Source organism: Mercurialis annua, linkage group LG6, assembly GCF_937616625.2.
Source record: "Mercurialis annua linkage group LG6, ddMerAnnu1.2, whole genome shotgun sequence".
In the NCBI taxonomy this organism is placed as follows: Eukaryota; Viridiplantae; Streptophyta; class Magnoliopsida; order Malpighiales; family Euphorbiaceae; genus Mercurialis; species Mercurialis annua.
The window spans coordinates 34,629,691-34,645,000 of NC_065575.1; the positions used below are offsets into that span (position 1 = coordinate 34,629,691).

The following is a 15,310-nucleotide window of genomic DNA, read 5'->3' on the forward strand; positions in this document are numbered from 1 at the left end:
ACGAAACCCTTAAGCCAACTCTATATGCTAAATTGTTTTTGATAGACATTATTAAATGCCTTTAATGAATAAATATCACTTATTTTTTATCAAATGAATTACAATTATTTTCATCTAAATATAAAATGAATAAAGAGAATTAAAATAAAATAACTATAAAAATAGTTAGAATTAATATATTAGAAAAACTTACAGTATATCAAATAAATATTTTATTATTATTTTTCACCATTGAATAATTATAAATATTTGATCAAATAAATTAAAAATAAACTGATCCTAAAATATCACAATATTCAAAATAAGTCTCGTAAATTTTCTTAGTATTTACAAATAATACACTTGTCTATATTAAATTCAAATGGCAATTTATAACAAAAAGTTTCAAAAAAAAATGTACATTTGACTTTATTAATAATTTGGAAATTGAAAAATAACTGAGCATTAATTTGACATATTTTACAGATACCAACATAGCAAATTCATAAAATTCCAAGCGCCAAGTTATTACAACTTGTGGTCACTATAATAGACATTCAGTTTGAATTCCAAATAAAAAACATGTACTAGCTTTATTGTGAATAAATGTTGGAGTTAATCTGTGTGTGCATATCCCTGTTGGAAAGTACTAAGATTATGTAGATCAACAGAAAATGGAGTACATCTTATGCTTTCCCAAAGTTAAGAAGAAAAAGTATAAACAAGCGAGCAGTGATTGAAGTCGGGCCAATCCGAAACTAGTTATTTCCGAGCAAGACGAGAAAAATATTTTGCAACTCCATACAATTGCATTATTTGAGTTGTTGCCTCCACATTATTATCAACACAGCATATAAATGAGAAGCTGGAAGCTAACAGCATTTTCTCATGGAAACAATTTATAAAATAACACAGCTTTAAACTCAATCAGAGAGAATTGTGGAATAAAATTATCCTAGGTTGTTGTTTACCTTTCTCCCTATGCTCTTGTCTACAAAAATAGCACACTTGTTCAACAAACATCATGTGTCTGTTTGTCTGTCTAGTCTGATATTCTGATCTCAACTCCTAAAATGTCTTTCACTACCTCGTACGTCACAAACGCCATTGCTATTGAAGGGACTACCTGAAAATACAGAGCAAACTAATTGGCACAATCGAAACGGAAAGCTAAACTAACTAACAAGTTTTGCTAATAAAACAACTTAATGACTCACCTTTACGGAATTGGGTACTAAACCCTTGTATAATGCTCCAAAGCCCTCGTACTTAACAGTTTTCCTGAAAGCATCAATCATGCCAGAATATTGAAGGGAGGTCTTGCTCCTGCCGTCGCCAGTCACAATAGATGACGCATTATGCCATCCCACCATCTGCATTCGGCGGCGAATCACATCAAGAGGATAGGCAACAGTTTGGCCGACAGTTCCTGCAGCTGCCCCACAAGCAAGTCTTGTAGTTACACTTAAGTCGGAATCTTGAGCTAGTCCAAATGGTTTTGATTTAATCAACCAATCCTTCAGAGATCCATAAACAGCAAAGTTGAGACCCACATATGGGACCTGTCAAGATAAAAGATAGGTTACAAAGAGCAAGAGATACCCTTTTTCCAAGGGAATGCACAATAATTCCAAGGAGTATTTAATTAAACCCAGCAGCAAGAACATCATTTTTACATATTAATGTATTTTCAAGCAACTGAAGAAACAAGGACAATAGGTAATCTGAATTCCTTAATTTCATACGAGATTTGACATATTCAGAGATTGATAAGTTTAAAGGCACAGCAATATTGGGAAAAATGACTCACAACTCCAATGACAGAAGGAAGCCAACCCCTGTACAAGGCCCGTGGACCTTCTTCACGAAGCACAGTTGATAAAGCATGTACCATTCCTCTATACTGATAAGGTGAACTCTCCGTCTGCAAAACAAATATATGAAAAGAATAAATAGACAATAATGAAATCAAACAGACAACACCAGATAATCACTGAAAATGAAAAGGTTCCTTAAAATGATAAAAGAAACTAGTATTAATTAAAAGAGAAGAAAAAAAATTCATGTGTCTTCAAAACACTGAAGAACGCGCAATAAATTGATAAATTTCCAACAAGCATTTTGCAATATATACAAGTAAATGGAATCTAAAAATCAATACCTGTACAGTTATCCTGCCTCGCACCATATCCATGGGATAAGTTGCAGACATGGCAATTATCCCTGCACAAGCTCCCGCTCCAAGACGTAGAAGAGGAGTAAGCTGAGCATCTTCTGCAAGAAATAACCAGAGGGAGGAAAGGAGGATTCAGATATAATATATATCAAGAGCAATGATCTGTTGTCAACTAGCAGACTCAAAAATTGCTCCATTTGGAAAATACTAAATAGCAAAGCATATAAGTGCATAAAGTATTTCTGTTCCTATGGTTTATATAAAGAAACAGCATAACAATATAAAAATTAAAGGCATACCATTGCCAGTTTGCTGTTGATATAAATACAATATTCCCCTGTCATAATTTATAAGAAGAAAAATCAGCAGAAGAATAAAGATATAGAACAAGCCAAATGAATTGATAAGGAACCACGCACTAAAGCCTAGATAGCAGGAAGAGTGATTTCAAATGATTTGATAAAGAAAAGCACATCAAAGTGTAGATAACATTATAGTGATAGAACCAAAGAAGCATTCTAAAACTCTTGAATTAGTGAATAATTTGTATAAATTAGAAACACGGCCTAATTTCCCCAGAAAAAACAAAAAAGATGCTTGTGTTAGATAACTGATTTACTTTTCTCTTAGTATAACTATATAATAAAGCAATTTGGACACTGATTTACTCATTGATTATTATCGAAAACATTATATTTAAATAGTCTTAAAGATTGTACTTGGAAGCTTCCTCATAGCTGAAGAACTTCACAGCTGAGTTTGGAACAATGCGAGCACAGTTAGTTCCATTTCCTTTAAATAGTCCGCGGAAACCTTCAGTTCTCCATATAAATTTCAAACCTTGAATTGTTCCATTGTATTTTATGTTATGTGGATTTTGAACCTGCATATAAGAAAAGCTAATCAAATAAAAATAATGCCTTGTATCAGCAAATATGCACGGCAAGTCAAACTTATTCAATATGTTCATAGAAACACTGAATTCTAAAGGATCTAACCTGTAACAGTATCTTCAACCTTTCCAATGGAGCAACCGCTGTACGTGACCTGAATTCAGATTCCAAAATTTTCAGTCAGTCATAATTCACCTCGCAATACCATAAGAATGTATAACCCCTTCCAGATACCAAAATAGTCGAGGCAGATTCGAGAAGTAGCCAGGTAGGTAACAGTTTATGGAGGCTTAAAAAGGCCAAATGTATAATTTTTGACCTTCATGTCAGGCTCGGTTTTTAACTTGGACTTCAATGATTTTTTTGTTTGAAAGTGGTACCCAACGTTATCAGAAAAATGATAAATGGACTCTCATTTGACAGAATTTTTTTCCCGCCATTATCTCCGCCGACATGGACGACATATGGTATACATGTAAGATTTATTACAATTAGAATATGAACGATTTTTTTCAATTTGGAACTTAATGTTATAAAAAAAGTACAAATTGGGCTCTTTGTCAATGCCACGTGTATATCACGCATTGCCCAAGTCCGCATGAGTTACAATGAAAAAGATCTGTTTAAGAGGATCCATTTTGTCATTTTTATAGAACACTAGGTATCACTTTCAAACAAAAAAATCAGTAAGATCCAAGTTAAAAACCGAGTCAAACATGTCGATCAAAAATTGTACATTTAGCCGTCTTAGAAAGGTACGGTAGACAATAAGGAAAAGTAACAATAGACCCAAACGAGTTTGATAACAAAGAACACTACTTCAACAGTTTGTGCTCGTTAAAATCCGGACAAAAGAAACTGATAAACAAACAGAATAGGTTCTTAATTAAACAAATGGATCTAAAACAGAAATTATCAGTCTTTGCCTATTCTCACAAATCAGGTAGGTAAGCCGTAAGCATAGACATCAAGTTGAAACATTAAATATGACACAGTTTCGGACTTTGAACCAATTAACCAACTACATTAACTGCCACTCATAAAATGCTCACACGACAACATTTTGCTTCAAAATTAAACGAATTTGTACGATTCCTCCACAATTACATTTCCCCTATGATCGCTACTTAAAACTACAATTCAATAACTAAAAACGGAGAATCTCAAGTTTAATCACGAGGAAAAGGAAACTCACACTCCACCGGCGACTCCTCCGGCGACGAGAGACTTACAAATGCTGAGGAAAGCATAGCTAGGAGCCTTGACTCCTTCTCTAGCAAGCTTAGCTTCCTCAGCAAGATTAACAATTTTAGAAACAGCCGATTCAGTCGCCTTCACATCCTCCGAAGCCATCGAAACAGAAACAAAAACCCTAGTTTTGTCAACGGATGATTTCCCCGGCGATCGTATCTCAGCTAGCTTAGAGAATAGCCAGTCTCTGCATTTCTAGCTCGGAACGACGTCGTCGGATGAAAAGTGAGGCTTATTGGTGAGTGAATGAGCGAGTAGAGTAAAGTGGTGGCGGCTTGTTTTGGTTTTGATTGGAGGTAAAATATTATTATAGTGGCTGTGACTCGCCGGTTGTTGGCGGCCACGTGGAGATGAGAGAGAAGGTTAAGGTTGGTGAATTCATCAAATTTTGATCTAGCCAGTAAGATCGGAGTATGTGCTTTTTGTTCTCGTATCATCAAACTAATACGGTTTCATTTCTTTGTTCCCAATACAAAAAAACAATTTCCTTTTTTTTTTAAGTAATTTAGTTCTGAATATTCTTAAAACATTGGGCTTCAGTTATATTATTATTCACAGTTTGATATTTTTTTGGAAAAATAGTTTGATATTTTATGTTTTAAAATTTTATTTAATGATTTTTTGTTACGAGTTTTGTCAGTTATATTCAAATCTTTAAAAATCGGCTCATTTAGCCTGTTTCAGCATATTTAGTATCTTTTATAGCCATTTTTTTTTGAATCTAACCATTTTATTGCTAAAATATTTGGTTATTATGTGGTTTATCACATAGTTTAGTTGGATGAGAAGTGTTGCCATGTCACTCATTCGGTGAATTGATAGTGATGTGGCCGACATATTAGCAAAAAAATCGGCTCGATTCAAAAAATAACTACAAAAGGTACCAAATATGCTTAAATAGGCTAAATGGGCCGATTTTTAAAGATTCAGATATAACTGACGAACTCGCTAAATGTTTGGTATTTTTTGGTGATTAAACCTTTTATTAACTATTTAGGCCCTCTGTTAATTTTGGCACTTACTTTCAAACGATTTGTTACCTTATTTTTAATTTCATTAAAGATTTGATCCCATTTTAATTTTATTAAACGATTTGGTATCTTATTTTCAATTCCGTTAACGATTTTATACTCCAAATTAATAAAAGAACCTAATAGTTAGTAAAATTGAAACTAAAGAACTATTAAATAAAAAAATTAGAAAAATAATATCGGACTGTTAATTATAATATATGTGAAGAACTTTATAATAATTTATTTAAAATTAATAAATGATATATATCTTTTCAGCTGTTTGAAGGCTTTTAATTTTTAAAAAATATCCAATGAGAAGTGTATAATACTTTGATTGAAATGGGTTACCAATACCAACAAGTCTCTTGCTTATTTTAAAGTTCACTCGACTCTTGTACTTTTGTTTTTGTTTAGTACAACTTTTTTAACTAATTATATAATAAATTTTTTAATTTTTTAATTACAGTTTCAACTTCTAAAATTATATCAAATAAGTGATTTTGATCATTTTTTATCAACATTATGCTTAAAGGGCAAAAATAAGGTTCATTTTATTTAAATTTCACTATCAAATTATTGAAATAATAATAATTTTTATAAATGGTAGTATATTTTTGGGTTAATTTCATATAAAATCACTACTTTTACACGTTTTTTCATTTTAATCACGTCCTTTGAAAAGTGTCAAATAAATCACCACCTTTCATTTTTCTGCAAATCTATCACGAATGTGAAAATTCGGTGTATTTTTATTGACTCGACAATCGGAATCAACAAGAGAAGAGTAAGAGGAATGTATTTTGTATGTTAATAGAGCATTAGTCATATTAAAACATTTATTTGGGAGAAAAAAGACATCAAATTTTACTCATCGATGATAGATTTGCAAAAAAAATGAAAGGTGTTGATTTTATTGGACACTTTTTTAAGGACATGATTAAAATGAAAAAACGTGTAAATGTTGTGATTTTATATGAAATTAACCATATATTTTTTATTTGGCATTAAAATTGAAATTCATATTAGCAAGTTAAAAAAATATTTTTAACTTTACTAATAGTCAGATGATCAAAAAATTTAAATATACTCATCTGTTTATTTTTTTAAAGGTAAAAAGTTAATCCGAAAAAAAATAAAAATTTAAATATTCAACAACATTTATTGAAAAAAATCTAAACACTACCGATGTAATGTCTCCTAAACTTTTTCATAAGAGAAGAGGAGTCCATTCTTGATATACACGACGAATAAAAAATAAAAAATTATATAAATAGTTCCTACCTCAAATTATTAATAATTATATTTTCTAGTGTATATTTTTGTGTTATTATATTTAATTTCTTTTAATTGAATCATAGCGTACCTGAAATTATGGTCTAACTATTGATATATATCGATTGATCTAATAATCATTAATTTTAACGCGCCAAATTTTAAAAAAACTGAAATCTTACTTTGTAACTAAATAATACTACCATAAAGCTAAAATATATCGACTGATATAATAATTTTTTTTTCTCTAAACAAACCCTTTTTTTCTTATTTTTTTCTCTATCTGCCGTCAATGGTTTGATTTTTTTATTGACGGTGGCCATTTTTTTATTAATATTATTTTAATTTCATAGAATATAATAAATAGCGATTCTTTTTCATTTTTTCTTGATGGATTAAAAGTTATCAACGAAACGCAATTCAATTACCAAAAAGCGAAAATAGATTGAAGATCTTTCAACAATAAAATGAAATCGTTTATGAGCTATATCAATTTTATTTATTTTTTATTATTTATTTTTTTCTGAATGCTTTATTTTGTCCTTTTTTGTAAAAAGATTGTTGTTCTTTCATTGTAAAAGGTTTGTTGTCCTTTTTCTGTGAAAGTTTTGTTGTTTTTTTTTATGAAATACCGAGAAAGTTTTGCTGTTTTTTTTTTATGAAATAGTTATCAAGTGGTGATTGAATGGAATGTTGTGAGTTTGCGGGTGATTAATTTGACCAAAAAGTGAATGAAAACTGCATTTATTTAGCGAAACAGTTAATAATTATTTTTATTTTCAAAAGTAAGATATGTGAATCAAGCAGCATGTTATCTGTTCCATGTCAGGTTAGGGATTAGTTTTTAAATTATTTCTAATTTCTTACAGATGTAAGTGTTTTATATTCGATTTAATGAGATTTGATCAATTAAAAAAATTAAATAATACTACCAATATATAAAAGCTTAATTGTGAGATATTAATTTAAATTTTATTTATTATGTTATAATACATTTATATTACTTAATAATATATCATAATTTAGTAGTTCTGTACATTGTATAATACAAATGCTGGATAAAATTTTATGTTAAAAAGGAATTAAAGTTGAACTTAATGCTTGATATTCCTTAATCTGGTAAAAGGATTATGTTGGCTAAAAATCTATAACATTAAATTTAAGGGTTAATGACATATTTATTTATAAAATTAAGAAAATTTCTTAAATTAGCCCACGATTAAGCTTTTTTCTTCATTTGTGCCATACAGACCGCGGAACACTTAAGCGGCTTGGGGTAAACCGCGAAAGTGTTCCGCGGTTTGCACACGTGGCTCCACCTGGACGCAGGTGGAGCAAACCGCGGAACACTTCCGCGGTTTGCCACGTTGGACAAAGCAAACCGCGTAAGTGTTCCGCGGTTTGCTTTGCCCATGTGGCTCCTCCCTGATTGGCCAGCGAGGAGCCACGTAAGCCAGACCGCGGAACAGTTCCGCGGTTTACACAAACCGCGGAACAGTTCCGCGGTCTGGAAGGTACTAAATGAGAATTTATTATTTTTTGGGGGTAATTTGAGAAATAATTAGCAAATGAAACACACAATGGTCATTAACCCTAAATTTAAAGGAATAAAATGGCCCAAAAAAGGAAAGTTGTCAGTTTAATAGATAAGTGTCGTATTACTAACGTCATCGAGAATGGGAGCTCCGCTTACAAACGGACATTGTTGCCTTTTGCTTTTGTTTCAACTTACGGACCCTTTTAGTTCTAGATAACGGGAAACCTGATAATTGATAATTGAACTTAGACGCCGTTTAATGTGGGGACAGTTTTGACAAAATTTCACAATTATTGGTTGGGCCAGGCCCATTTTCATAGCCATCAGTTAAGGGCTTTTTATATAGAGGAAATTACATCCTTTACATCATTTTTCAAATTATTTGTAAATATACTCTCCTAAATTTACCAATTACAAGCGTGCTCTTTTTTAAAGTTTTATTTCCAGATTTACGTGTTTTTATTTATTCTTTGCCAAGCACTAACCTAATTTTTCTATAACTAATAACTATTCTATTCTTTTCTGTTTGATTTTGTCTTTATAACATTTATAAAATTCACAAAAATCCACCATCTGGTCATCCAAACCTTTCATTTCACATTTTTTAATTGAATATTCACCATTCTCTTAAATATTTCCTACTAGACAATACCATAATTTTAGATGGTGAAAATTTATTATTTAATTTTAGACATTTATTTTCAAAATAAAAAATTTGATATCATCTTATAAAGATATTTGTTATTTGTTATTAGACTTGTAACTTGATCATGAGCGAATTTGTTGATGTTGCATCCACGAAGTATGGAAAGTGCCAAACATTGGGAACTACCCGGGGAGGAGTTAGGAACAGGAACAAAGAGAAGCGAGAACCACTTAAATGGAGGAATCGATTGTATTTCGTCCTTTGTTCCCCATAGCAACTGGGGATAAAAAATCACCAAATTTGATGACTTATTAAAGGAAAGACGAAGTAAGAGCATGCTATTGAAGACGTTGCAACATATTGTAATACCCCGTATTTTTATTTGATTTTTTTTTTCTGAAAAACTTGCGGTAATAATTTGAGTCGTTCGTTAATTAAGTCGTGGTTCGATTCACGTTTGTTGTATTTGAGTCGGGTTGGTCCAAGAATTATTTAAGTCCATGAAAGCCATAAAGCCCATGCATGCTTTAAGTTTCATTATTATCTTGAATTCTATTGGCCCATGTATTTCTTTTCTTCACATCCATACAAATGATTATGAATTAATAATAGAGAGTTTTTCAAAAATACCCATACTGTGTATAAATATTCTCAAAAATACGGTTTGACCAGTTTGGGTTGATTTTTACGGTTTGACTTTTAAAAGTTGCGAAATTACACTTTTTGAGTTGAAAAATACGGTTTCTTATTTTAAAAACCCAGTAAGTTTACTATCGGGTTACTAACAGTTTACCACCGGTTTACAAACAATAAATTTACTAACGATTTACTAACAGTTTACTAACGGTTTTTATTTATAAAAATACGGTAAATCTCCTATCGGTTTACTAACAAAAAGTTTACTATCAATTTACTAACTGTTTACTAAAAGTTTACTTAAAAATCAAATTTACTATTAATTTACTTTTTAACCGTATGGTTAATTCATTAATCATTTACTATCAGTTTACTAAAAAATAAGTTAATTTACCATCCGTTTACTAACAGTTTATTAGTTTTACTAAACATTATAGCTAATTTATTAAATATAAAGTACAATTATATTTATTAACCATTTACTAACAGTTTACTATCGTTTTACTATCAATTTACTATCAGTTTATTTATTTATAAAAAAACCATGCCCTTAATTTAAACCCACAGAACAAAGTATTCATAATAAACCATGCCCTTAATTTAACAATGAATTTAAAAGAGCCAAATTGCCTAGTATATCGATATTTTAATCAAAAACTAAACAGAGGAGAAGAGATTTTATCTCTGGTTCTATTTTCTCATTACTTCGCTAAAATAAATTTATAAAACTTTTAGTAAACTACTAATACACCGTTAGTACACTGCATGCCCACTTACTCCCAAAATTATCAACTACCCATTTTAATCAAAAATCCAGCACTGAATTCATCAGATCCACCGTTTGTCAGCAAACCACCGCAACCCATCAATTCCAACAAATCCACAAAATCTGGGAAACCCTCAGCCGCCACAACCATCGATTAACAACCCATCAATCGACGATTGTTCCATTTTCATAAGATTGAGCTGTTGTTGTAGATTTAGACATTTAAATCGACAACCCATCACCGCCGCCATCGCCGGCAACCTATGAATCGGCAACTCATCGCCGTTGTAGTCGCAAAATCAGAGGAAAAGACTGTTGCGCGAAGAAGATGAAGATCAGAAGAAAGAAGAAAAATCCATAGCCATTGTTAAATCCACCGTAAAATCAAAAAGGAAAAAGTGTAAACTTCAAACACGCTGAACTTCGACCGTATTTCTCAAGCCGGAGATGCTGAACAGTAAAAGTGAGATTATTTTGGGTTTCAACAGTGTATGGTCTAATTTCCTCTTAATAATAAACCCATGCATACAACCCATTAAACTTTCATGCTCAGGTTAAGTCCAAAACCTTAACTATTGTTTGAAAAAAAAATGTAGTGCTGCGTTACTTTTCTTTTTCTTTATTTATAAACTTTTTTTTAACCTTTTAAAATCGTTTTAAAATCCTAATTCATTCCACACTTTACACAAACCTAGCCGTCATTTTTTTTCTTCATGATTCGCTGAGTTCATCGTCCAAAACTCCTCTCCAATTGCTGAAATAATTCGCATTGAATAGGAATCCGTCTCGGTCGTAGTAGACTCAATCATCTACAGTCTTAAGCCTTGAAATCTAGGGGTGGGCAAAAAAACTGATCAAACCGATTAACCGAACCGAAACCGGAAAAACGAACCGGAAAATGTGGTTAACCGGTCCAACGGTTTAGGTTTAGATTTTTGATTTTTAATTTTCATGGTTAATGGTTTAGGTTTAGGTTTTGGATTTCTAAAAACCGTGGTTAATCGGTTAACCGGTTTATATATATATATATATTCATATATTTTTAATAGTTAATAAGGTATATTTTATGATCTATAAAATAATATGGATTTTATAATATACACAATAAAATCTAAATATAAAAATATATTGATAGATATTTTATTTAGGAATATTTTTATATTTTAGGAGAATTTATATGTAAAAATATTTTGATGTTACTTATAAATTATTTGTAAATAATAATAGTTTTAAATATTTGCATTGACTTAACTATTCATAAGATAGTTTAGATTTATATTTTTAATATAATTTGAGTTTTTATGGTTTTTTTTGTTTGCTAAAAAATTAAATAGAATTAAAATTTTATCTTTTTTTGTCTTTAATTTTTCTAATGGTTATATGGTTAAAAACCGCAAAACCGAAAAACCGAACCGTTTTTGATGGTTAACCGATTTACCGGTTAACCGTTTAAAATTTTAGGTTTAGGTTTTTAATTTTAAAAACCGTATTACAATGGACCGGTTTACAAATCACCCTCATGGACCGGTTAACCGGTCCATGCCCACCCCTATTGAAATCGTAATTTGGTACGTTAATCTCTTCGTTATTTGAGCCGTCGTGTTATCGTTTTAAATGATATTGTTGGCTGCGTTACTTCTTTTTGGTTTCTGCCAATTCTTGTTCTTTGCTATGGCCATATATGTTGTCTTTAGAGTAATAACTGTTAGGGGTTACCCTTAACCAATTAATTATTGATTATTTAATTTTCTTTTAGTTGGCCTTGTTGTTTGATATAAAAACTAAATATTTTGTTTGGCCTTGTTTACATCGTTAACCTTTTGTTCGTTGATGATTTTATGGCAGTATGAACACTTAGGATATGGCCGTTTATATCCTTGATTTTCTGTCAGAATGTGCTCACTTGGTTTGGTTAGTGTTTGTTACAGTTAGTATAGAGTTCCTCATTATTATTATTTTCCTTGTGTTCGTGATGAAGAATTGGCGGGAATGGGGTTGACTTAAATGAGTGTTGCTTTTGTCCCTTGATTCAATGTTATGGCATTTAATGGGTTAATTTATATGGGGTAGTGGCCATCGTTCTTTTAATTGAATTCCTTATTATTAGCTACTGCTTGTATTTGATTTCTTGATTTTGGTTTATGAAGATGATGATGTGGCGTTGTATGATTGGCTATTATAATTGATTTTTGGCTAAATGGTGGTTTTAGTCATTGAATTCTTATGTATTAAATCCATTGATTCCTAAACTTATTTTTTAACAGTTTTAATTGATTTTTGATTTTAATTTACAAAAGTGGCTTCGACTTATTAATTAACGATTTAAATAATAATATTATTTATAATTTGAAATTACTTTGGGTGTTAATACTTTAAATTTAAATTAAAATTAATTTTATTATAGTTTATATGTGATTTTATATATTGACAATATTAAATAAGAATTGGGGATTTTACTTAATTTGAAAGATTGTCGAATTAGATATATTATTTTTAATACCTAAAAATAATATTTGAGTTATTTAAAAATTAAATTAATAATTATTATTAATTATTATTTAATTAATAATTTGATATTTTGGCTTAGCGTGCCAATTTGGGTAAATTTGTAATTTAGCCTTTCTAATTATTTATTGATTTATTTAAGGAGATATTTTGCCGGTAATTTTTAATTACTTGAGTTTAAAGCTATTGAGTTCTATTTTGATATTAATTAATATTTTATTTAATATTAATTATAAACTGTAGTTTATAAACTCTGGTTTTATGGTTGGGTCGGTTTGAACTTGGGTCACCGACATGTGGGCTTAGCTTGGTAGTTTTGAAAAACTCGGCTAATCCACTATTTGAGGAATTGATTTTATTTATCAATTAAATAATATTTTAATAATATTTTCGGATTGGATTTAAGTGCGAACTCAATAGTTTTGAATTAATTACGGCATTACAATTTATTTGAGAATTGTGTTTCTCTGTGATTTATCTGGTTATTTAATTGTGCTAGTCCTACGTGGTGTCTAGTGATATTAGAGTTAGGGGTCGTACGGATATTAACCTATTTATTATTTTAGACCCATCGACTGCTTGTGCTTCGGAGTCTACGCAGGGTTAGCTGTTTGCCAAGATCACGTGGATAAGCAAGCAGTGAGTTTGTAGTGCTATTTACCGCTTTATTAAGTACCGCATCGTATTTTAATATTATAAATGCTTTTGAACTGTTTTTACGGATTATGGATCTGGATTGAAACGAGCTACTCGATAGGCTTGTATCGAGACTGTGTGCACCGGTGAGTACTCTGGGAAACGGCAGACTAAAGTCTTACTTACGCTGGTATATATTTTTGACGAGGATTTGTTCCCGTCCACTCTGGGTTTATCAGTATGCTATGTCATACTTACACTGGGATCATTTCAATACAGTTTATCCATAATCATATTATATTAGTATAAAATGTTTTGATTTAAGGGTTTTAAACTTAATAAATGTAAATAGTATTGCGAACTCATCTCAGTATATCTGACCCCGTTGTTTTCCCGAATTTTCCAGGTTTATGATTTGAAAGCTGGTCCACTCTGATTCTTTTGATTCTTCGGAGGTTTTTATGTTATTTTAACTAGTTACTGTTTTCGAACTCTTAGACCGCAGTAGAACTAGTTTATTATATATTATATTGATATTACACTCTGGGATAATCGATTTGATCGATTATTTATTATTAGCATGTTTACTCTGAATTACTTTAATATTATATTTAAGGCATGCTGTTGAGCATTTTTGGATAATTAAGTTATTTATATTAGAACTGTAATATAAACTGCTATACTTAGGTTGGAGTCTCGGTTGCCTCCGAGCAGTTTTCTGCAGGTTTAAATATTTAATTGTTTTCCGCAAGGCTTGCTACGGGTTTTGGTACAACCATACCCATACCCTAGCTCCGGTCACGATTCATGAAATTGGGTCGTGACACATATGTCGGGGAGGCCTCCGTTGAGTGTACAAACAAAATACGAGTCCAAAGGCAGGGTAAGAAAGGGTTTAGCTAATGGAGAGATTAACTCTTCCGGAAACCAGTAACGCGTAAACCATGTCAAACCAAGACCGATCAATATCCGAACGGAACGGATTCGAACTTCTCCTAGAAGAGTTTCCGGTGCGAAATGAAATTCATAGGATATATGAGTAATTCAAAGGAAAAATAGAAAGATTTGATAGGATTAATTTTAGTAATAAACAAAAACCAATAGAATTGATTATGTATCACAATTTCATCACTACACCGAAGGCTTTTTTTATAAATAGATTGATAATAAGATAGCTTGATACCCAAACTGTATCAATGATTATGATTCTCATTGTGTACATAATTCGTGTTAGGATCTACCAAAGAAATTTTTTGGGTATAGGGCATATAACAAAAGAGTTTCCATTTCTATCGGTCATAAAAAAAAGAATCTAACGCTCTAGTCTAATTGAATACTTTCAACGTTCATGCTATTTGAAAGAGCTTTCAACATGGAGTGGAGACCCCATAACGTGCAAAAAGAGTAACTGATCTAATCTATGAATATCATCCTAATTCAGGTCTTGTTCCGCACTTAAATGGAAAAACTCAAACCCTTACCTTGACCAGTTTGTAGTGGAAAACCTCGATAACATAATCGTTTATAGTCACTCACTGGAGGCCTGAGTACGGTGTTCGGGGTGTAGCAAGAAAAGAAACTGTACATGAAACGGTGCTCAGAAGAAAGTGCTCTTTCTTGGCCATTGGATCAGCAAGGGTGTGATTCAGATGGATCAAGAGAAGATCAGGTCTATTGTGGACTGGGAAGTGCCGAAGAAGGACAGAGCAGGCAGCAGTAGTGAAGCCGGATGCTCGAAGCCATTTTAGATACGGCAAGACAGCTCAGGAAGAGTAGAAAGTTCCCACAACCTGGGGGGGTTTGCTTTATAGGAAGCCAAAGTGAGCCTTTTTACAAACTTTAAGAAGTCAAGGGGGAGAGCGCCAGGACGGCGTCAAGAGGAACGTCGAGACGCCATCAGTTTGGAGCGCGAGGCCAGCAGAGCTTGCTGCAAAGGAGATAAGAAAAGGCTCAGCAGAGGGGATCCGGTAACTATTATGAATGTATAGGAGTGGGGCATT

At 31.7% G+C, this 15,310-nt stretch overlaps 1 protein-coding gene and 1 pseudogene across 1 annotated transcript; both read right to left on the bottom strand.

Moving 5' to 3' along the window:
- Positions 1-712: 712 nt before the first annotated feature.
- LOC126688189 (mitochondrial adenine nucleotide transporter ADNT1) lies at positions 713-4,714 on the bottom strand. Its single transcript, XM_050382798.2, has 8 exons — positions 4,244-4,714; positions 3,154-3,202; positions 2,875-3,038; positions 2,455-2,492; positions 2,141-2,253; positions 1,790-1,903; positions 1,197-1,541; positions 713-1,105 (listed from the first exon to the last, which is right to left on the bottom strand). Exons 1-8 carry the CDS (start codon positions 4,399-4,401, stop codon positions 1,022-1,024), a joined length of 1,065 nt encoding a protein of 354 aa, XP_050238755.1. The 5' UTR covers positions 4,402-4,714; the 3' UTR covers positions 713-1,021.
- Positions 4,715-8,872: 4,158 nt separating this feature from the next.
- LOC126687796 (uncharacterized tatC-like protein ymf16) lies at positions 8,873-14,354 on the bottom strand (annotated as a pseudogene).
- Between the last annotated feature and the right edge of the window lie 956 nt (positions 14,355-15,310).